This window comes from Amblyomma mixtum, chromosome 1 (assembly GCF_055824585.1).
Source record: "Amblyomma mixtum isolate Tamu chromosome 1, ASM5582458v1, whole genome shotgun sequence".
Lineage (NCBI taxonomy): Eukaryota > Metazoa > Arthropoda > Arachnida > Ixodida > Ixodidae > Amblyomma > Amblyomma mixtum.
In genome coordinates this window covers 92311858-92335834 of record NC_143012.1, presented here as the reverse complement: position 1 = coordinate 92335834, position 23977 = coordinate 92311858, and the positions used below count along the sequence as shown (strand labels likewise).

The window sequence follows — 23977 nt, the reverse complement described above, 5'->3', positions numbered from 1 at the left end:
TTTACATAAGTTTGTACGACCTGCAATGCCGATCTCGAGTCGCAGAATACAGTCCATTGCTGCGCTGGCTGGTGACGAATATAAAGGGCGGCTTCTCGTATGGCTGCCAATTCGGTTGCCGTAGAGGACGTTTTGTGCATGAGCCTGAAACGGTGACATGGGGCATTTCCTGGCACTATCACCGCTGCAGCTGAAGAGGTGGTCGTCACGGATCCGTCCACGAAAACACGCTGGGTGTCAGTGTACATAGATGTAATGTATGACAGCGCCAGCTGTTGTTGTTGTTGTTGTTGCCTTGGTGGCATGCCAGCTGTTTCAGACCGACTGTTGGGATGTGCGTCTTCTTTGTTATCCCTGGGATTGTTACGGATAGATGGTTTTGGTACTGCCCAAAGTGGCACCTCCGCAATCTGGTGCGGCGCGTAGTTCGAAGGCACCGCATTGCACTGCATCCAGAGGGCTCTGGAAAAGGCTGCATCTGGACGCACAGCATTTATGTTGGTCAGGGGGGGATGACGATGCCTGGTCAGATGCCGCAAATGCACACGAAGTGGCTCCTGTTGAAAATAAATTCGTGCTGGGCAGGCGCGGGCCTCATAAAATGTGCCCCATGTAGAAGTTTCACATGGCAAACCCAAGCATACTCTTAAAGCACGAGCCTGCGCGCTTTCAAGTGCACGCAGGCCTGATAGTCTGACCCCGGAGAGAACGGGTGCACTGTATCTGAGAAGACCGACTACCAGCACCTGGTACACGTCAAGTAAAGATCGCTCAGAGGGATCCCAACATTTTCCTGCCATACACCGCACAATGCTTGCAAAGCTGTCGAGCTTTTTCTTGAGCACAGAAATGTGCTTCGTCCAGGACAGGTCACGGTCTATTGTAACACCTAAGAATTTGTGATGTGTTACGTATGGAACAATTTGCTCGTCGATGGAGACCGGATACCACGCCATTAACTTGCGTGTGAAAGCCAATGTTACGCTTTTAGTTGGCGAAAGTTCAAGCCCCTGTCGGCGCAAGTACGCAGACGTAATGGAAACCGAACGCTGCAACCTTGCTTGCACTTGGGGGCGCGTGAGACTTGATGTCCATATGCAAATATCGTCTGCGTAGGTGGATATCGAAACAGTCTTCGGTAGTTGTTTGAAAATGCCAATGAGCACGAGATTGAACAACGTTGGACTGAGCACTCCTCCCTGAGGAACACTACAAGCATCATGATGATCTGCTGTGTCTCCTTCAAGAGTCTCCATGAAGACTGTCCGGTTTGACAAATAGCTTGCAATCCAATTGTGTAGACGTCCGCCTATACCACATTCATCGCGTGCATTTAATGCTGCATCATGCTGAGCATTACCGAATGCGCCCTTGATATCGAGGAAAAGAGCAGCAGTTAACCTGTGACGGCGTCTTTCATGTTCTACCGTTGACACGAGATCAATTACACTGTCGATGGCAGACCGGCCTTTGCGGAAACCCGTCATTGTGGAAGGGTATAGTCCACGCTTTTCAAGGAACCATTCTAGACGAGTTAGCACCATACGCTCCATCGTCTTGCAAATACAACTTGCCAGAGCTACTGGTCTGTAGGATGTTAAGTCGAGTGGCGATTTCCCTGGTTTGAGCAAGTTTGCAATGCGGCTTCTGTTCCACTGCTGTGGAACTAGGATGTTCCACAGCAGCCTACTTGGGAATGTTTACGCAGCCTACTTGGGAAGTTTCCCGTGTAGCTGGGGCTGATAAAAAAAAGGAAGAGGTTCGTCATTTCCGTGCGCGTGGGTTGGACAGCGCGCGACAGAGAAGGCAGAAGAAGGTCTTCCTGAGAGGCGGCTGCACGCCACCCGACGAGCTCCTCCAGCCGCCATGTCTTCGATCGGCGCCAGAAGCCGTTCCACTCGCGTTGGCCGCAAGTCGTCGAAGGCCATGGACCGGCCACCCGACCAGGACGACAGCACGACGCGGTCCAGGCCGGTCACGGCACCACCAAGCACGCTGCAAAGGTAAATATCTCGCATTTCGGGGAAGGGACTGCAGCGTTTCGCAGTCGAAGCAGCTCCCGGCTATCGTACGTACGGCGACGTAACAAGGGGCTAAATGACAGCGGCTGCTGTTCCTCTTTGCCTTGGATGCCCGATCTCGAGTTACCCCTAACCAACCCTAACAAGGACATCCTGCACCATCCGCCAAGCTGCGAAACTCTGTAGCGATTTCAGCGCAGGAACACGCGTTCCTAAAGTCCGAGCAACAAACCTTCCTGTTCTTACAGCTGCTTAGCACCCTGGCGGAAGCACTGATGAGCGGGGCTCGTCAAAAGCTAACAGTCATATCTGGCTTATGACAAGTTCAGCTTGTCATGTCTTTTCCGGCAGTGGTTTAACTCAGAAGAAGGAAGAAGAGCACTCGTAAACCAAATCATTTCTTGGTTTAACAGATGGACACCCGATTGCAAAATGGCCATTTCGATGCCCTTTAAAAATGAGGGAGGGGGGCTCTTAAGCTCTTCCTAAGGGTATGACACGCTAGCGTAATGGGTTCGTTCCCATGTATGCAGAAGGCCATTCTCTACTTTACATTCAAAGATCCGTGGGTGTCCCTCTGTCTCTCCTGGCGAAGTCGTGCAGTAGTGATATGGTGGCAGGATGTGATGGCGCCGCAAGGGCACATGACCTAGATAGTATACCTGGTTCCTAGGTTGCTCTCTGGAGACCACTTGCCAGAGCATGACCGTGATACTTCGCTCACGATGCCGACACTGGATTTCTCGGAGAACGGGGCCTGTCGTGTTATCATGTGTCCGTTAGGAGGTTAAGGGACGTTTGATCGGTTTAGCGATATTCTAAGTCAGCAAAATTGTGAGTGCTTTGCTCATTTCACAAGTGCGATATAATAATAGATACCATGGCTCGACAGTCGATCAGACGGCGGCACGTGAGCGTCCCCTTACAGTGCGCCGGGTGAATTAATCAAGTGTCCTTAGCGCCCAGGGCGTTTGTGATCTAACCAAGCAAGAATTGCTCTTAGAAAGAAACCCCTCTATCTATGTAGCATATATAATGGCTGCATGGCGGCCGCGGTGGCTCAGTGGTTATGGTGCTCGGCTGCTGACGCCAAAAACGCGGGTTCGATCCCGGCCGCGGCGATCGAATTTCGATGAAGGCGAAATTCTAGAGGCTCGTGTACTGTGCGTTGTCAGTGCATGTTAAAGAACCCCAGGTGGTCGAAATTTCCGGAGGTCTTCACTACGACGTCCCTCATAGCCTGAGTCACTTTGGGACGTTAAACCCCATGGACCAAACCTGATGGCTGCCTGATGGCGGGCCACATCTTGTCCTGTCCCGTCTCATCCCGTCCTGCCTCTTCTTTCGTGATCGTCCTTTTTTGCGCACTTACCTTCCCTTCGTCATGACCCAACTCGCGCAACAGCTTATCCTGCTGGGCCACATAGGTAACGTAACCTTCCGGCTTCATCAGCCTGTCGCAGCGAGCTATCTGCCCACCGTGGCAGGTGGAAGTAAAATTAATCATTGTTTGTTTGGGAAAAGCAACTTGCGCCGCACAAGGCACAGCGCTGGGAGCATCTGCCATCGCAGGGCAGTGGCGCATCGCTTAAGAGCTGCATCACTGCACCAGCAGGGGTATGAGAACTCACAGGAATCTATCAATGGAAAGTAGAGAATGACCTTCTGCATATATGGGAATTAACCCATTGCGCTACGGCGTCACAGCCTTAATGCGGAGAAAGTATTCACTCCAGTTTTTTTTGTTCGTAACTTATGCTGTGGTATATCATATTGTATGATATTTCATGTCCAGGTTCAGCTCACAAAATTCAGGGGGCACTTTGACTGTCTCAAGTGCGTAGAGGCGAAAGCGTTTTCCGCACCACTTTCGCTGCTTCTGTGGCCCTGGTGGCGTCACATATAATCGAGTACTAATTACTAAGTGATGACAAATCAGTAATTAATGCTTAATTACTGATTAATGCCTGAAAACTAGTTCGCTGCTAATTAATGACGCTTAAGTTTCGCCTTTACGAGTGGAACGCGAGAGCGTGTTGTAGCGCTGCCAGGGAGTCCACAGAACCCCACCACCCGTTCGGCGCGATGCCTTGCCCTTTGAACGCAACGTTTTTTGAAGAAAGGAAATGGCGCAGTAATTCTCTGTCATCTCGGTGGACACCTGAACCGCACCGTAGAGGAAGGGAGGAAGTGGGAGTGAAAGAAGGCAAAGAGGGCCCGTAATGAAGAAAATGAAAATTGTATTTGAGGAAAGGAAATTACGCAGTAACTGTCTCGCATATCTCGATGGACAGCCGTCAAAATTCAGGGGAGCAGTTTTTTGACCTAAAGTGTGGTCACTGATGTGTGGTTAAGATGTTAAGCTTCGCCTCTGAGTGTGGAACGCGACGGTGTCTTGCAACGCTGCCATGGAGTCCATAGAACGCCGTCGCCCATTAGGTTCTTCGCCTCGCTCGTCGGTAAATTGGTTTTTGAGGAAAGGTAATGTATCTGTCTCTCATACCTCGGTGGACACCTGAACTTCGCCAGCAGGAAAGGGAGGAGGATGGGAGTGAGCGAAGACACCGTATTCACTAGACGCGCCTTTGTTCATTCCAAACCATTGCGCTGGCATGGCGGAGTAGATAGCACGCTCGTCTCGCACGCTGAAGACCGGGGTTCGATTTTCGAGCTCGACCAATTTCCTACTCGGTTTTATTTATTTATATGACCTGACTAGAAAAGTTAATTAGGCTAATTGATTAATTAGGCTATTAACTAAGCTCAGTCGCACTTGGAGCATCACTATACGAACCCTTCAATTGGTTTCATGGTTAGTAGCCAAAGTACAATTGGCCCCGTTTGAAATTCGCGCACTGTGACGTCACGACCGTTTCGACCAACTGAAAAGCGTGACTTTTCTGTCGACAACTGCTGCTTACAACGATGAGACATTAAAGGCTTTCGCCTTAAAAGCTCCATATAGACTACGACAGACGCCACGGGTAGGTCTCCGAATGAATTCGACCCCCTGACGTTCGTTATCGTGCACTAACAACGCCCTGCGTGAGGGCATCTCCTGCATTTCGCCTCCTTCGAACCTGGTCTGCCATGCCGCCAGTCTCTACAACCGCAATCCATAGCCACCAAGCCACCACTGCGGGTGCCTGGTAGAGGAATACGTATGCATGCAGTGCATGCGCGGCACATCCTGTTCCATTTCATTTCCTCGGGGGGTGTTACATAAGCTGTGGAATCAGGAAAACAAATATAAATAATAATACCGTATGTGTAGAGGTACAAGCGATGTTCGGTAAAATCTGAGAGAGAAGAGAGACAGAACCCGTTTAGCGAAAAAGAAGGAATTGTAAGCGGCAAAAAAAAAAGGTTGAGCGAACAGTTACGCGCAGCTGGATGGATGGATGGAAACAACTTTATTACACCAAAAAATAAATATATCTTCCAGGATGGTCCCCTACTGGTCCAGGAGTCCAGGGGCTTGCGCTTCACGTAAAGTCCGATCCACTAGCCATTTCTGGCCGGCGGGCTGAGCGGTCCGTAAAGTAGCCTCCCAGGAAGAATGAGTGGGATTGGGGATGGGGAGTACTGCCTTTGGGGAAGGACATTCCCAAAGGTAGTGGAAAAGTGTAGATCTGGGCACGCCACAGGTGGCACAATCAGGAGGAAAGGTGGGGTGAAAGTATGAGAGACGGTGGGGGGAAATAAAACAGCCTGCCTGTAATTGCCGCCATGTGGCGTTGGATGAGGGCTACAAGGTACTGTGGGGTGGTGGCAGTGTCATGCGGCTGAGTTTGTAGAATGTTGTAATTTGATGATATGTATACAGGACCGATGTAGCCTCGTTCGCAGGGTTGGGTGCCTGATCATCCGGGGTCCGGGAGGAGAGTTCTCGGGACAGCGCATGAACGCGCTCATTACCGGGGATCGAGGCATGCCCAGGGACCCACGACAGAGTAACCGTTCGGTCGAGAGAGGTGACCGTGGCAAGAATACGATGTGTTGCCGGCGTCGCCACGCCCTTTAGGTAGTGGCGGTACGCGGCCTGGGAATCTGTGCAAATTTCTGTTATGTTTTTGTCAATGATGGAGTGGGCCAGAGCAAGTGCGATGGCGGCTCCTTCCGCTTCTGCAGGCGAATTAGTCCGGATAGTGGCGGCGGCCCCCACTGTGCCGTCTTCATAGGCTGCGACTGCCGTGAAATATCCTGGTTTAGAATTTTGTTCCGCGTCGACATAAAGGATATCGCAGCGGTTGCTGTATGTTTTGGTGTAATAGCTCGCTCGTGCCTGCCGCCTACCCTGATGGAAAGTAGCGCTCATGTTGCGCGGTAGGGGCTTCTGATATATGTGATCCTGAGTGCGCAGAGAGATCATGTAAGGTGTAGGACTTGTTGGGGTGGGAATGGGTGGATTGAGACGTAGCTGTCGCAGTAGGCGTTGTCCTGTTTCTGTGCGACTCAGGCGGACTAATTGGTTGGTGCGTTGAGCCTCTATTAATTCGGTCACTGTATTGTGGGTACCAGTGGCCAAGAGACGTTTCGTGCTAACCGTCCGTGGAAGCCGTAGGGCGGAGGTGACAGCCGTGCGTATTAGGATGTCTGCCTGTTGTGTTTGCCGCTGAGTGAGTATGTGGTATGGGAGGTGGTATATACGAGGGGGTACCCAAAAGAAACCGGACTAAATTTTTTGGTCGGCAATGCTTCTGTGGTACCGCTTTTTGATATTTGATATTGATATTTATTTATTTACCACCACAATATACATGGTGACAGGGTGCCCGTAGTAAAAGCGGCCTCTTGGACCGCTTGACTTGGCCATAGACACCCAGCTGCGAACTTTGGCAACAAAACCGTGGCACACTTTGAAACTAAATACAATATTGCAAAAAAATCGTGACAGGTACTTCCCACAAGAAAAACAAAATGACAAACAAAGCAATGAAGAGTGCAATACAGTAAATTCGGTTCACAGATTCAATGCAGTATCTGTAAATAAAAAAATATTCTAAAAGCTTTCTGTGTGAGGTAGTTTTTAGGTCAATGTCATTGACACAAAGAGCATTTAGTAGACGCGGTAATATGTTTTCAAGTGTTTGACAGCCATATGTTGTTCTGTATGTTTTAATGTGCCACTGATCGACGTTTCTTGTGTTGTGTACTTTATAGCTTACTACAATGTTGGAGAGTTCATGAAGGAAGGAGGTGTGATTAATAATTTCGCGCTTCAGTGCGTGGCTGAGGCGAAAGGTGTACAATTTAGTTACCGGGAGTATTTTGTATTTATAAAAAAGGTCTTGTGTATGGAATGTTCTAGGAACATTTTCAATTATTCTGATAAAATTTTTCTGTAATACGAGTAGCTTATTGATGTTTTCTTGCGAAGTTTTTCCCCACACTAAATTACAGTAATTGAGGCGAGAACTAAAGAGTGAATGATATATTGCCAGCAATGCTCTTGTTGGCAGCAGTTGGCGATATCTGCAAATTGAACCAATAATTTGCGACAGTTTGCTGGAAATAAAATAGGCATGGTCATCCCAAGTCATTTTTTCATTAAATACAACGCCCAGTGTTTTAAATGTAGGTACTATGTCTACTTGAGCATTATTGAAGCAAATGTCTTTTACAAGTGTAACTTTCTTATTTTTTGCTCTAAAAATAACTGCTTTTGTTATCGCGACATTTACCTGCAAACCATTTTTTTTTGTCCATTCATATAAATTTGAGAGGGTAGAGGGTTTGCCACTAGGAGCGCATAAAACGAACATTCCAGAGTCAGTAAGCCGAGTGCCGTGGTTGAAGGAGGTCAGACTAGTTTAGGCAGCGTTTTAGAGGGACGACTGTTTCGTGTGAATGTCGTTTTTGCAATGGCTGATTTTCGTGAACAGCGTGCCCCGGTGAAATTTTGATTTTTGCTCGGAAAAAGTTGAGTTGAAACTCTTGAAATATTAAGAAAGACGTACAAGGACGATGCTATTGGGACAACTCAAGTGTTCCTGAATCGAATCCTGAATCAAAGCAACAATCATGCCAATGGAAATCTTCAAATTCACTTCGCCTCAAGAAAGCTCGTCAGGTGAAATCAAACCTCAAAATAATGCTGATTTGTTTTTTCGACGTGAGAGGTGTCGTCCATTGAGAATTTGTTCCGCAGGGTCAGACAGTTAGCCAGGATTTCTACTTGGATGTTTTGAAAAGATTGGGCAACAGTGTGCGGTGGAAGCGGCCAGATTTGTGGCGGTCGGGTGACTGGTTTTTCCATCATGGCAATGCCCCTGCTCACACAGCCCTGTCTTTACGACATTTTTGGACCAAAAATGGCATGACCCCTATTCCTCAACCCTCATACTCTCCCGACCTTGCCCCGTGCTACTTTCTTTGTTTCCTAGAATGAAAAAATATGTGAATGGAAAGCGTTTCGCTGAAGTTGCTGAGGTGAAGAAAAAAAACGACGGAGGCACTGTCAAGCATCACAAAAGATGAATGTAAACAATGTTTTGAAAAATGGAATGAAAGATTCGACAAGCGTATCATTGCAAGTGGGTAATACTTTGAAGGAGATTGAAGGTCTCTGCTTAAAATATGAACAAATAAGTTCAAACAAAAATAAGTCCGGTTTCTTTTGGGTACCCCCTCGTAATGCGGCTAATGATTAGTGCATTTGTCATATTGAGTGTCTCCCGTTCAGACAGCCCATGATTGCGTGCTGCCACCCGCCTGATAAGTGCAGCGACCTGTTTGGTCTGTTTTTGCAAGAGCTGAAGGGTGGTGGTTGCATCGAGTGTGTTGCTAATGAGAAGGCCGAGAATCTTCACCTTAGGCACAATGGGCACTGGATTGCCGTACATGTGTAGTTCGATCTGGGGGTCACTGGGGAGGGGCTTCAGTTGCAGGAGTTCCGATTTATTTGGAGAGCAACGGAGGCCTGTGTTAGCTAAATGAGTGGTGGTGATGTCTATGGCAGATTGCAGGATATCCTGGGCTGTTCCAAGGGATCCTCCCGTTGTCCAGAGGGTTATATCATCTGCGTATATGGCTGTGTGCAGCCCTGGGATAGCAGCAAGGGCCTTTGCCAGTGGCGCTAGGGCAATGTTAAAAAGTAAAGGTGACAGAACCGCCCCTTGTGGGGTACCCCGGTTAGGCAGGGGGAAAGGCTGGGAGGCAATATCCCCAAGGTGGAGTTCTGCCGTGCGTCCCTGAAGGAAGGCCCGAATATATTGCCATATGCGGGTGCCGCATCCCGTGGTGGCTAATGTCGTGAGGATATGGTCATGGCTTATTGTGTAGAAAGCCTTATGAATATCCAGGGCCAGTATGGCTCGCGTACTGGCTGTACGGCGCCTGGTGCAAAAGAGGGACTCTTTAAGGGCAAGAAGTACGTCTTGCGCCGAGATGTTTGGGCGGAAGCCGAATTGAACGTTGGATAGAAAGCCTGTTGTTTCTAGAAACGGTTGCAGGCGATTGAGAATGACATGCTCGAAGAGCTTGCCGACACAGCTCGTTAAGGAGATTGGGCGCAAATTTTGAAGAGTGAGGGGTTTGCCTGGTTTGGGTATAAATCGCATGCTGGCATGGGTCCAGGCTGATGGGAGCGTCCCAGCTTGCCAGTGGTTATTAAAGAGCTCCGTGAGTTCCTGGAGGGAGACATCGTCCAGATTGAGTAGTGCCTTGTACGTTATGCCATCCGGCCCCGGCGCCGTAGAGCGGCGAATACTGAAGAGTGCTCGGCGGACTTCGTTTAAGGTGATGTCGGCATCAAGTTCTGGGTTAGGTGGAGGTAGATTAGGTGGATCTGCCGACTGAAGAGATGTGGATATATAAGTGTCCCGTAGTTGGCCAATTACGTCGGTGCCCTTTTGGAGCTCTAGTTGTATTATACGTTGTGTGTTTACTTGTGTCTGAGATTTAGTGGTTGTTGGATCCAAGAGAGCACGTAGGAGGGACCACGTGCGTTTAGTGCTTAATGTACCCTTGAGGTCGTTACAAAATGTTGCCCAGTTTGAGCGGGCTAGCGTGTTCGCATATTCTTCTGCCTCGCGAGTGAGGGCGGCTATGCGGAGTCTCAATTTCCGATTGTGTCGCTGGTGACGCCAGCGCTTGAGAAGTCCCTGTCGGGCCTCCCATAGATGAGCAAGATGCGGATCAATCTGCGGTGCCTTAGGGGTATTTTTAATGCTTTTGCTGTTCGCCTGGATGGCCTTCACCAGACGGTCAGTCCAGTCAGTAACAGTACGGGGTTCTGTAGAATAAGCTGCCAAATATGAGCGCAATTTATCCCAGTCAGTGAGAAGCTGCGAACGAGGGTTGAAAATGTTGGGATCATAAGCTATAATAGTGCAGACTGGAAAGTGGTCACTTCCAAGGCTGTCTTGGAGCACCGTGTGAGATTTAACGGTTATGTTCGGTGTGGCCCATGTGAGATCGGGTGTGGTGTCGCGGGTGACGCTTGTGCCAATGCGAGTGGGTACGGTGGGGTTTGTGATCAGGCTAAGGTTGTAATCAGCCATTGCGGTAGAAATCAGTTTACCTTTGGGGGTATCCGAGGTGTATCCCCAGTGCGTGTGACGTGTATTAAAATCCCCCACCACAAGGAGCTTTGAGGAACGGAAGGAGCCCAGGATGCCCGGAATAACTCTGCCTTTATCTTTAGGATTGCTGTATATGTTAATAATGGTGAGGCCATATGTGTGTCCTGGTGAGCTGAGCTCTATCGCGGTATATTGAGTGCCCTTGCTGTCTGTGGTGTTTGTCGGTGTGCGGTCTAGTACCGGCATGGCTGCGAGTGTCAGGATTGCCGTACGTGGTGTAAGGGCTGCCGTGTGATAACTGCGGATATGAATGTGATTTGTTTCCGTCTCTTGCAGAGCGATGACATGGGGGGATTAGGGGAGTTTGCTATATATGCGGCTAGTTGTGCTTGTTTTCGGCGTATGCTGCGACAGTTCCATTGCCATATAATTGTTTCTGTTGGTGTAGTGGACTGTCGCCGCCGCCGACCTTTTCGCGTGCTATTGTTCTGCGCCATGTTGCTGGTCTGGAGATAGTGAAGCAGCGGGTTGAACCGCGCGCTGCTTGCGAGGTAATTCCTGATGCGGTACAAGTTCGAAAAGCTTGTTGATGCCGGCTTCATGTTTTTCCAAGCGTGTGTTAATCGTAGCTTCTGTCCTGTCAGCCATGGACTGTATCAACTGTGCCTGGGCTAGTATGAGCTGTTGCTGCATCGCTCCAAGATGTTCAGCAACTATAGTGTTTATTATGGTAGTGATTTCTGAGCGAAATTCAGCGGAACGTATGTACTGTTTAACCGCCTCTTGAGGTGTAATAGGGGGGTCAGGGTTTGGAAAAGAGGTAGGAGTGGAGGCTGCTTGGACGGACAACTCACCCTTTTTAGCAGGGCCGGCTTCTTTCTCGGGTGTAGCGTTCCGGAGTGACTGCGTCTCCTGGGTCTCCTGGATGTGGGCTGCGCAATCACTGGCTTTCGAGGTACAGGCCCGTGGCTCGGTGGCGTCTGTCTCGGTACCACTGGGCCCCCGAAGGGGTTGAAGTTGTGCGAAATCGCGTTGCAAAGTTTTATATCCGGCGTTCACGGTGTCCACACTGCGCTTTTCCGTGTGGTTTTTGCAATCTTGGTTGTCCGGCAGTACTGAGCTCTCGGTCTCCATGGCCTGCTCCAAAGGTGTCTGAGCAGCCCTGGTGGCCACTGGGTTTTCTTTCCTCAGTGGTGGGAGGGGTGGCCATTGTTCTGTGCTTTGGTTCCAAGGTTTCTTTGGATGCATGGTGAGTGCCTTGCTTTGCCCGTTTTTCTGATGCCCTTTCTTGGGAAGTGTCGTGCTGTTGCTATATCCTTGCTGTTCTCCCAGCCGGTAGGCTTGGATTTGGTTCAACTTGGGCCAATGCTCATTCCTGGGTCGATGCTCGCAGCTGATTAGACGATGTTATGATTGTACTTCTGGCCACGTGGGCCAGAACGGTCGACAAGGACGACAACCTCGCGATGACGGCATACCAGTGTTGTGCTTGTTATGCCGCCCCCCCCCCCCCCCGTCCTAGCCTAAGTGGATTAGGGCAGAGGACTCCCTCGACCGGGGTGATCACGGCGGCAGCGGCGAAGGTCGAAGACCGGCGAAGGCCGAATATGCGAAGAGGGCTGGCGAGGTCATTGGCAGCGGCGGAAACAGCAGCAAAAACAGAGGCGTCAGTTGGGCGATTCTACCCTCGGGTAGCCGGACGACGGAGTGGTGCTACGCAAAGTCAAGCTGTTGCTGTTAATTGAAAGACGGCTGTGTCCTCGACACAGGTCTCATGTTTGGACATCCGGCGGGGAAGCACGAGGGCGTTCGTTCACCTGCTGGTAGACTGCGGTAGATTCCTTTCCCGCAGTGTTTGATTACTCAGCCTTTACCCATCGACCGAGCTGCGAGAGAGCGGTAACAGCCCAGCACCGCTCCTGCCGTGGGTGGTAACACCAGCGTCCCCAGCTGTCCATCCGAATGGACAGCGTTCTTCGAACTTTATTCCCCATTCAGGGATCCGGGGAATCCGAATCCTATTTAACTCTGCTTTGAGTGTGGCCGAGAGAGGCCAGTTAACTCAAGTCGACTCCGGTTGGCGAAGAAGTCCCCTTCCACTGAGAGTCACTCTCAGTTGCTCTTTTGTAACTAATGTGAATAGTTCTATAAAGTTTTCGTTGCCTTCCTCGTAACCAAGTCTCCCATCCTCCTCGTCCCATCATCGGTCAGGCCATGGCACCCGGGTCGCAACAATATGCTGTGACAGTATTTGGCGTATGAAGCGTGCGCTTCATATCCCATGCTCTGCACGCTCACCTAAAGCACATCCCGTGCACAGGTCATGCTTTTCTGTGCCATCTTTAGAGCCCGTTTGGATAATCTTCTGTGTTTAAGAAACCGAAAACTATAAAGTTTTTTTGCGACAGTGCCATACGGCGACTGCCACCATTTGTCAAGGGAAAAATTCTAACCACAGCCTTCAGGTGGTGGGATATACAAATATCCTTCATCGCCCCGCGCCGAGTCACGCGACGAAGGCCTGCGCCGCCGGGCGAGGGGAGAGGGGGGCACCCGGCCACTCTCCTCACTCCCAGCTCGGACGTGACGTCACGCCTACGCTCTGGCGTCTTAGGGACGGGGTGAACGACTCCTCTTGGAGGTAACCGGTTGCCCAAGGGGGAGGCAATGTCGTAGGGGTTAAAAGGCCAGCTCGCGCGGGAGCGAGGGTCTCTCGCTCTCTAGTCTCTCTTGCCGCGGCGTGACTGCCCCACTGCCCCGCCGACCCCGCTTCCTGCCCGCGCCTCCCCGGATTATCCAAGGCCGGTCGACGACGACTTTGTAAGCTGCTGAACCATCTATTATCGGATAGAACATTCTTCCGCAGTGTGCATTGCCTTGCGCTAGGTTAATAAACGGTTTCCTAGCGTACTCTGTTCGTTGCCTACTTCGTCCGAACCCGCCGTGGCTGTGACTTTGCGCCACGGGTTGGGGACACGAGAACGCCCGCGCATAGCTGGCACGGAAGCTCGCCTTCCCGGCCGGCTCCACGCGGAGTGACCCCATATCTTGGCGCCCAACGTGGGGCGAACTTGGCATTGAGCAGTGTACTTTGTTGGAGCGAACGACTGTCGACGCGCTAACAAAGAATGGCAGCTGATAGGCCTGACTTCCAGTCTTTGTTCATGTTGTCAGAGCTAGCGGCACAGGGCCAGGGCTCCCTACTTGACTTGCCTTTGGAAGGTGTAAATCTTGAGTGTTCCACGCGGAATAGCCGAGTTGCATTCCCGGGCGCGTCGGCAGGACTTAGGTCTAGTACGGAGGGCACCACATCGGGCACCTCGCCGCTCCGTGGTGCGAACAATGGGGCACCTAGGCCTCATCATTCGACACCATCAGCGGCTGCGCCCAACTCCGGGGCGGTAGTCCGCAGTCATCCGAGGTGCTCTTGCAGAACGCGATGCACGTTGTGCAGAGCTTAGCGGGTATGTTGCAAAACAATATGTAAGCCCCGGCCCAGGCACCCCGTCTTAGGATAGACGTACCTACCTACACGGGGTACCATCACAGAACAGGGGCTAATGAGTACCTCGACCGTCAGCTGCATTATCAGCAAGCGACAGGAATCGCAGGCGCCGAACTGCTCGCGCGTGTTGTGCCTGTCTCTTTGACGGAGCAAGCGGCCCGCTGGTACCGACTAATAGGCAACCGAGCGAGGACAATGGAGGAGTTTAGAGCAAGCTTCCGCGACGAATTCTTTCCCGCTAACTACGAGTGGCGTTTGAGGAGAGAGCTGGAACTCCGCACCCAGCACCCTGACGAGTCTTTATTATAGTACGTCCGAGCGATGGACGAACTGTATCGCCTCGCTGAAGGCCGTTGTACGATCGTTTTTGGGCGGATCCGCCAGCGAGCGAACCGCTCGCTTTCGGCCTTCGCTCGGGCGTGGGGCGGAATGGGTGTTGTACGATCATTTTGGAGCTGGCGGACGAGGCGGATGGTTTAAAGCGTTCCGATTGGCGCGCCCGGGATTGCCGTCTGTCCAATAGCATGCTCCTGTTGGCAACCTAGACGGCGCGAAAGCGTGGTCTTTTTTTGCTCCTCGGCGACCGGCACATAGGCTGAACTTCGGCATAGCCATGGCGTGGTTTTTGAAGTTCTTGCTCTTGTACGCGGCTCTCGTCAGCTACCAGATGAGTAGCTCGGCTGTAGAGGTTTTGACTGCTTACATGGGCAACACAAACAGGGTGAACTGGCCATTAGTCGCGCAGTTCGTCGCTGCCGACGCAGTCATCCAGCAGCAGCGTAAGCGTAGGCGCAAGCCTATACGACGTTGCGTAGGGTTCTCTGTGCTGCTGAATGATAGCAGTGATGTCGGGTGAATATGACTGTTATTATTTTCAACTGGTAACCGTCTGTGCAATCAAACACATGCTTTTAGTGAGTTTCCATTGTTTGCAGAAGCAAACCGACATCCTGAGTGGAGTACTTTAACACAGACGTTGGCTGCCTACCTACAACATAACTGCAAGTTAAAAAATAATGGTGCATTTCATGACAATGGTTTGCTAGATTTGAGGATGGTGACCTTGTGGAACACACATCAAACATCTGAACAAGATGAAATTGCTGTGACTGAAATTTTATGATTCTGGTTCACATACCGCGTACCTCATGTATAGTAGGATAAAACTTAAAAGAAACAGCAGTTGTTAGCACTCGGTCATGGCCCGAGGCATCCTGTATTACTCCACTAACCAATAACAGTAAACAAAATAAGGTGTTCGATGTTTGACTTTATTAATCTATCCAGGTATCAGAATTCTAGAGCTTACCATTTTTTCTTGTAATAAGTTTCTTACGGTAGTATACAATAAAAGTTTTAACAGCGGACTACTTTTTTTGGCGCGGAAGAATTCTGTGCGGCGGTCCAGATGGCAGAGCTTCACTGCAGACTTAAATTGAATCTGACTATAGTGTTTGGTGTTAACATGTTCTGACAGCCAAAAACCAAAACTGAACATTGGTTGTTGGCTGAGCTTAGATGCCAATTCAATGCAAACAAAAATATTTGTTGTAGGAATAGATACGCATAGTTAACATGAAACAAAAAAAGACAACCCGCAACAAACACCTCACTGATACTGCCAACTGTCCAAAGCGATATCACGAACAGTGTATGCTGGACTGTCCTACACAAGAGGTGACGTAGAGCAGATGCCTCTGTGTGCTCTTAGGTAAAAGGGAATAGTACCGAGGCTTAGTCCATGCTACTGCTTCTGACGTCAAGGTGACCTTGACAAGATTGGTTGTTGCATCTGTAGAGAGGGCATCTGCTGCTGCTGATGTGGACTGCTTGTTCACAGCCTTTAACAATGCTCTGTCATAGCACGTTAAAGAACCCCAGGTGGTCGAAATTTCCGAAGCTCTCTACTACGGCGTCTCTCATAGCCTTAGTTGCTTTGGGACGTTAAACCCCATAAACCAAACCAAACCAGATAATTTTTGCCCAGCTTGGTTCTTCAGCTGTGGGAAATCCAGCATCACCTGTATATCATTCTTCTTGTGTCCCTGTTCACTCCCGCCGCACCTCAACTCTATCCACATCATAGTATGTGTGGTCAAATGACATCAAACACACCACTGTCTCTCATTAAAGAAAAGGTGTATGTGTATGTGTGTATTATGCATGCATGAAAAAATCAGCATATTTTAGCATGTTACCATCAGATATTAATGCATCTATACATGAGGAAATTACAATGTTCCCAACCTTTACTAATATGGAAGATCAGTGTTAACTGCAGGTGTTTACAATATCACAGAAAAATGACGACGCAATAATACTGATTTCTTTTCTGATTTTTCTTCGTCATGTTTTTCACACCATTACGAAAATCGAAATAGAATTACTACTCAGTGGCTTCAAAGCGGATATGGTGCGCATCACTGTACTAAAGTGCACGCTTTTGTTCTGCAGTGACAGTGGGCAGGCCGCTTCCTTTTACCAGTGCTTCCTGAGGTGACATTGCAGTGAACATTGTGCAAACCAGTATGCAGCATAGTAAACAAATGTGGGAAGTTCTGTTGAGAGCCAATCAATGTTGACATGCACAGAAACAAGGTGGCGTATTGTGCGTATGACCACAAAGCATTCTTAACTGTCCCATGAATTTAAAACAAAGTGGTTGCTCCGTATTTCAGAAAAGTATACATGTGCCATCCTCATTAATCCATACATAATTAGATAAGGGAGTAAGTACACTGGCCTAGAGGTTAAGGAAATGCAAGAACCGATTTGGAAAGTTTACATTGCAAATATTGGCGGAGACTAGGATAGAATGCTTTGTATAGTCTAGGGAACGGGAACTGCTTCATATTTTGCAGTTACCTCAAACAAACACAATCATATGAAGCAGAATGCGAAAAAGTTAATTTTCAGAAATAAGAGCTATGATGTCTCAGGACAGAATGAATTGAAAAATAAGCCATTGAAGTATGTGTGGGCCATAGATGCTTAAGTTCTCCAGTAAAGCTCTACAGCAATCTTGAAGGTACGTCCTTTCTCATCAGTAAAAAATAATATGAGAAATTTTAAGGGCAACTCTGATTCCCAAAGCAGCAAGCAAAAGAGAGAATCTGTATTTGTTAATCGATATCCGCACCCCTTGTTATATATAGAATAATGTCGTAGTAGTTACTAATTACCAATTTCTTAGCAAAATACCCTTATTCCACTGCCAGTCTGGGTTGCAAGGAAACGAATTAACTGAGCCATCAGTAGTCATAAGGAAGTTGGAAAAAAACCAAGTTGAAGTCAGGCCGAAGGATGACGAAGAAAAACAGAAAGGCAGTGATGAATTTTGTCTTTTATTGCTATGTCTTTGCTGCAATCTGATGATGAGAGCTTTTAAGCTCAACCAATTGCCCAGTTAATACTATCCTTAGTACATGTGACTATATACAAGTTACATGCATAAGCATACACATGTAGAATTCTCACTGAGCCACATCATGAAGTCAGTGTGTTGCTCAGCTGAGCAGAACAGACAAGCACAAAGAGAAGCCTGGTCAACAACAGCTGGGTGCACTAATGCATGTTTAGCTTTGCAGTGAGCGAATGTAGGTAGCTAGAGCTAGCTTGTGCAAAGTTAGCCCAAATGCTACTATTGTGTAAATCTGCCCCAATATAGTTTGAAATAAATTATGAACAAAGTTCTCAATGAACACGTTATGCATAAGAGAGCATTGTACTGGTTTGCCGAGGTGACCGAGTGACTGAGCACTATATCAGATCTATTTGTTTTCATATTTATCACACCTCAGTGGTCCTAAATGACGTTAGTTTAGTAGCGAGCTTTAAAATGGTGTGCCAGGTAGGAGCTCAGTGAGTTCGTAATATATAGCATGATTTCTGTAGTAACCACTTCGAAGGACAGTAAGATACACAGCCTTGTGGGATGCAACACCGTTACAGCCTTCTGTGGCACGAACAAAAACGAATCTTGAAATTCAGTGGCATATGAGCTAAATGAGGCACAAGAGTGTTAGTGCACCTAGTGCACGAGAGACTACAAGTTGGGACTGATTAGTTGGGGACGTGTTGGTAAGGAGCAAAAAAAACCTGCATAAGATGAAGACATTCAAATATGCACTTTTAGTGCTGTCAAACTGGACCTTCAAAAATGGCGTGAGAAAATAAAACAAGCGGCTCAGGACTGAACTAATTCAAGGATTCTAGTTAAATTAGATTTGTGCCATGTGCCATTAGAATACCCAAGTTGATGACACACAGGGGAATTGAATGCAAGTAACTTGGAAGACGGTGATACTAACAACACGTCATGGTGTAAATATCCTAGGTTGTGGGTGGGTGTATGAGGATTATTAGGTATTTGAACCAGTATACAGTGAATATACCTTTATCGGAAGTCCTTATAAGTTGGTTAAAATGTAATGCTGACAATAAAAAACAATATTACTGCATTCTTAGTAACATTAGCAAACAGGACAATCCAGGGCATGCTAATTGTTGTTTTGAACTGAAATGCTGGTATTGATTGCAATATGGCACACCCCATATGGCTGTCAGTGAAGGCATATGACAAAACACTGAAGGGACGGTAATAATGCAAGTAATGAAAAGCTGCGGCCCAAAGGAGTTCCTTGGCGGACGTCCGAGATTGCAGGAAAAGGCAAGATACATAAGAATTGGCAAGGGAAATCTGCCGAAGGCTGGCTGTTTAAGCTTGGATCCAGTTTAGAGCTATTGGATGCAAGTTAAAGCACGAGAAAACCAGCCTCACATAAATAGGGGATTCGCATGCTTTTTCAAAGCAAAGAACAAAAGCATCATAGGGGGATGTTGCAGTCAAGGTGCATGTCGTGAAGAACAAGAAAAAGTTGGCTATTGCAGAAATGTCTTCTAAAAGCTTGCCGATTTGAATCAAACAACTTAATGGGCCAAAACAATCTAGCACGGTCAAGAGTATGAAATCTGTTTGGTGATTTGCAGCACATGCCAATAACACAAATAGGGCCATAGGTGCTGGGTGATGAAGGATTAAAAACATAGGGGCCAGGCTATAATAAGGCAGGAAGCTATCTGTACAGCATGCACTAGATATGCCTATACAACCTACTTCCTCTCCCGTTGTTGCTTTCTGTAAATTTTACAGAACTTGATCATAGCGTACTGTGGGGTGCACTGGTGGCAAGTTGGCATATCGAAACTGTGCTAAGGGATGACGACAGAGCAAGAATTTCTACCCTGTGCAGTGATGTTTTTACCATCGTCTTTGTTCCTAGCCTAGCTTTACCAGCTCCACAGGGCTTATTTTTCAGTCTGCAAGTAGTCATGTCTGTAGCAAGCAGTCACAGGCAAATGAAGGTGGTAGCAGACAGACATATGCAAGTGCATCGACGAGATCTTCTCAAAGCTTCAAGAATGGCTTGTTAAACAAAGTGCTGCGGCTGACCCAGGAACCGCTTAACACCAATAAGGCCGATTTCGCGAGCAGCTCTGCAACAATAGCATTGCGAACACATCCAATTTCGTACCACTGATCCCCGGATCGAAAAGGACCATGAGCAAAATCAACAACAGACACTGTCATTGCCTATGAGGTGCTTCAAGATCACTGTATTTTTCTGATTGCAGTGGAAACCAACATCCCACTTAAACTGAATACTGCCAAGCATTTGTCAATATTGACTTAACACTGCTAAGCAAAAAGAGAAAAAAAGCAATGGCAAAGGTTTTCTCAATATTTTTTTCTTCTTTTTCATCAAGACTCGTTATGCTCAACTTGCTCTGTGGTCAGTTTTGATTGCATAAGCTGTTGCCACACTTTTTTTTTCTGCACTACATCGATTGAAATGCTCATGAAAAACAGACTTATGAGTTGGCACATATTAGAGATTTGTACACTGTCAATCAGTCGTGATTCAAAAGCGGCAATGATTCTTGTTTGTAATCGCGGAATACCATGTTGTTACAACCTAAACCGAAATGGCTAGCGGAAGTGTTCAGTCACCCATTCATCACGCCGATATGTTTATTGCAGGAAAATGTGCGCACAGCCGGCAGGAAATAAAAATAAATGACGCTCCCGAAGATACATTTGCACTGCACCGATGTTTTCACACAGGTTACACAGTTTCTCCGGCGAGTCGTAAACCGAGCACCCATCATCACAAAACGTACTGAATGGAGCACCAAAGCAAAGGATGGCGACATCGCTGTTGTCGCCGCAAAACAGTCCTACGGCCGTGCAGCCAAGCTGGCGTCGCGTCACGTCGCACACACGGCAATTCTCAAGCACAGTGCCAACACGAATCGCGAACAAAATGGTAACGAATGCGTAGCCAGCAACAACGTCATGTGCACGGTTCGGTCGCGATCACTGCCACCATCGAAACGAATGCGACTAGCTGCACAACGCCACGTTCATTTCAGCATTCGGAAAGCACGGCGTGCGTAGTGAGCTCTCGAAGGCGCACATTTCACTGCCCTGACGTAAAAGCACTCGCTTCGATCGCAATCACTTTCACTACGCGGACACTAGTCACTGTGCTACGCAGCTCATGCACGCACAAAAGTTCACCGTGAGCAGCTGTTGTTCGCCGCTGTGCGTGATGATCCTCGCAGGAATTAGGAACGCTTCCAGCAACCACAAACAGCTCCATATAAACACTTCGTGACACAGCCAACGCGTAGGTCTTGCGTCGGTTTGAAGAGGCGCTCTGTCAACTACATCAGCGTCGATTTCAACTCGGGAAACTGTCGCTGCTCGCCGCTGATGCACGCTGAGAAGTTCGCAGTCGCTCTGAACACTCGTAATATCAACATGTGGCCAATATAGTATGCCTCGCGGCATAGGTGCCACCACTACAGCCACGACCTATGCCTCGCTCCCCAGTTCAGTCGACGGACGGCCACCTTGCCCGGCAGGAGCGGATGCCTACGTCACGTAAAAAGCAGCCAATCGCGGCAATTCGGTCGTAGGGCGGTTCGCTCGTCCGCCCCAAAGTTGAAGTTCACCAACTTTCCTTTCGCCTGCCGAACGGGGCGAATGCCTATTGTCTGGTCGTTCGGTCCGCCAGTCCGCCTGCCTGGTGGATCCGCTCAAAAGCGATCGTACAACGGCCTTGACCCTCGCGCCACAAACACGGAGAAAGTTGAGCGTGTCACATGACAAGCGCACCCTACTTTCGCGGCCTACCCGAGAGGATGCAGGTTTAGAGACCTGGACGAGCTAGCAGCTGAGGCGAAGCGCATTCAGGGAGACATCCTCTCTGCGCGAGCGTATCGGCCGCCGCCACCTGCATCGCAGTCCCTTGAGCCGCGCTGCTCGTGGAATGGCAGCCCAGCGCGTAGTCCGTCTAGAGCTGAAGCGACAGCACAGTTTGCTGACGAGCGTGTCCCGAGAAGTTGGGAATTGTCCGACCGCGCTTTGGACCCATTCAGCTACGCGTGGCGAACAGCACACGCTGCCGCAGAGCGCAACACACGTAGCCGAGATCGCGAGGCCGACACGTGGCCGCACGAGCGGCCCCCACCGTCCGCACCACGAGATCGAGACGACCGACCGGAACGTGGCGACCAGCGCCCAGCCCGTCAGTAAAGATCCACAGGTTCTTCTTCTTCTTCTTCTTTGCACCACAGGTGCACCGCCAGAGACGGTTGGCAACTCGAACTGAAGCTCTTCGCACCAGGGGTGCCACGTCAGAGACGCTCTTGTGATCAGTTGACACGCAGGGATAAAAAAAAGGCAATAACTGAGGTTTATGTACAGATATTTACAGCGTACAGAAGTTTAGACACTCGAGACAAATTAAACGGCAAAAGACAAACAACAAAAAAAGTGGATCTGGCTAACACTAGGGGAGGCCCCTACTCGCCGTTGCCGAAGATGCGTTGCATCTGACCTTAGCGCAGAACCCCGCTACCAGCTCCGGGGCCCGGTTTTAAAGCCCTAAAGGCCCGGCCCACATTCGGTAACTTCCAATCATGTTGCGCTCTTAACATGGTTGGTTCATCCAGGGCATGGCCAGCCCTCCAAATTCCGTAAGGTAGAGCGCTCTCTCCACCACAAAATAAAACAAAAACACAAATATACATTCGTGCCAGAACGTGCTCTAATCGGTTCCGCGGGGCGGGTGGACACCCGTACTTCCCGGCGCGTTCGCGAGCGGCCGCGTTCCAAGAAAGGAGACGCTCCGCTTTGAGTGCCCCCAGCCGCGTTCCAATGACCCCCGCGAACGCTACCGATACCTTACACGCCCTTCCCAAGATTCTACAAAGGGCTCAAATGGCACTTTTAGAATTATAACAAAGGGATCGGTACGGGTCACAAAACCACCCTGTGGGTTACATGCCGCGGATACACTAGCACTGGCACAAACAAAACCAAAAACAAAAAAATGCACACGGGCACCACACAACATTACGCAAAATGCACACTTAAATACACACAGTGGCATGCCTGCCGTGCGCCGTAACACAGCGTCCAAGTTGGTGCGTTGCACCCAGTTCACCAGCATGCACACCCGTCGTCCTGCTCGCGAATGAGTACACAGACACACAGACACTCGCGACTGGAGCGTTCACAGCACTCGCCCAATGCCCACGTGAGCCTCCTTAGTCGCACCGAGCGTCCCTGTGTCCATTCGAGCCACCACGTGTTGTCAGTAACACAATTAACGCCTAAACGGTAACTCACTCATTAGGCTGGCGCCACAACGGGGCGTGAACTGAAAAGACGGTGCCCTCCAGGATCAAAAACGTCTTGGTCATCGATAGGTGAAAATCTCTGACCATGCGACGCACTTGAGAGCACACTCTCTCCGGCGCATCAGTACGACACGCGTGGTGCGTAGAGAGCATAGCCCCTGGCCAGTCCAAATATAGCAGTACAGTCAGTCTTGCTACACTTGATATGCCGACCTCTAGCACGGAACATACTGTTCCTCGCGTCGACTTTCAGCGTGAAAGCCACGCACCTGCCTCCTGCCACTCCACCTCGCCCGGGGCCATCTGCACCTTTACTGCACGAGCAAACTTTGAAACCGCCGCTCCGTGCTTGATCAGCGCCCGCTGGCCCCGTGGCATAGTCTGACTCCGAGGCTCCATGAGCTCCCTGACAGTCACTTGACCCGGGCTTGCCTTGCGGCAAGTCGCCACTCATTTCCGGGTCCTCAACTGACCTGGTCGGGCACACACCGGGTGCGTTCAACAACTGCGCGGCGTTCTGCCCGGTCGGCCCAACAGGCCCACCTCCGCTCTTTGCCTCGGATGAAGGGCCCTTGCCACCAGAAACGCTACGGGGCACTTCATGCTCCATACCCGACACAGTGTGCGGTTGCGGCAACGCCAGATTTTCACTGGCTGTTACTAGCTCCGCGTCAGAGGTCACAATCTTAGTCATAGAGCCTACAGGAATTCCACCGCTGTCCTGTTTGTTATCGGACACCTTGGTCACGATTGGCCCTAGATCACTAGAATTGGGCTGCTCCTGTTCTTTGCTAGCCGCCCGCGGTGGCGGAAAAGCTGTGGTATTTCCGCGTCCTTCAGGAATCCTGTTTTCACTTCCTGAACCTTTCGCGGCGTTTCCTAAGAAAGATGCGTTCCCGCATACCGGCTGATTGCTTTCAGCGTCCTCACTGCTTTTTCCCTGACCTGTGCATGACAAGCATAATCCTTTGTCTTCCAGCACAGGCTGCCTCACCTCTCGGGACTCGGAGCAGTTCTCCCTGGTTAGTTCACTAGCTTTCCTAGACGCCTTGAGCTCAGCGAGCTCCAGCGCTAGCTGCTGGCGCTTTGCTTCTAATTCATCCAAGACGCACTTAACATCCTGAGGTTTCTCCTCGCACAGCGGCGCCTTTCCTCTATTCACTTTCGCAAGTTCAGTCTGAAAGTACGCTAAGCGCGCCTTCGCTAATTCCACTTGG

General features: G+C 49.5%; 1 protein-coding gene across 1 annotated transcript in view; it reads left to right on the top strand.

Annotated features, from left to right (window-relative positions):
• Window positions 1-1866: 1866 nt before the first annotated feature.
• The window catches only part of LOC149367215 (membrane metallo-endopeptidase-like 1), a 41571-nt gene continuing 19460 nt past the window's right edge, over window positions 1867-23977 (top strand). The window contains exon 1 of the mRNA XM_089573261.1: window positions 1867-2003. Coding sequence (XP_089429387.1) covers window positions 1867-2003 — 137 coding nt within the window. The remainder of the gene's footprint in view (window positions 2004-23977) is intronic.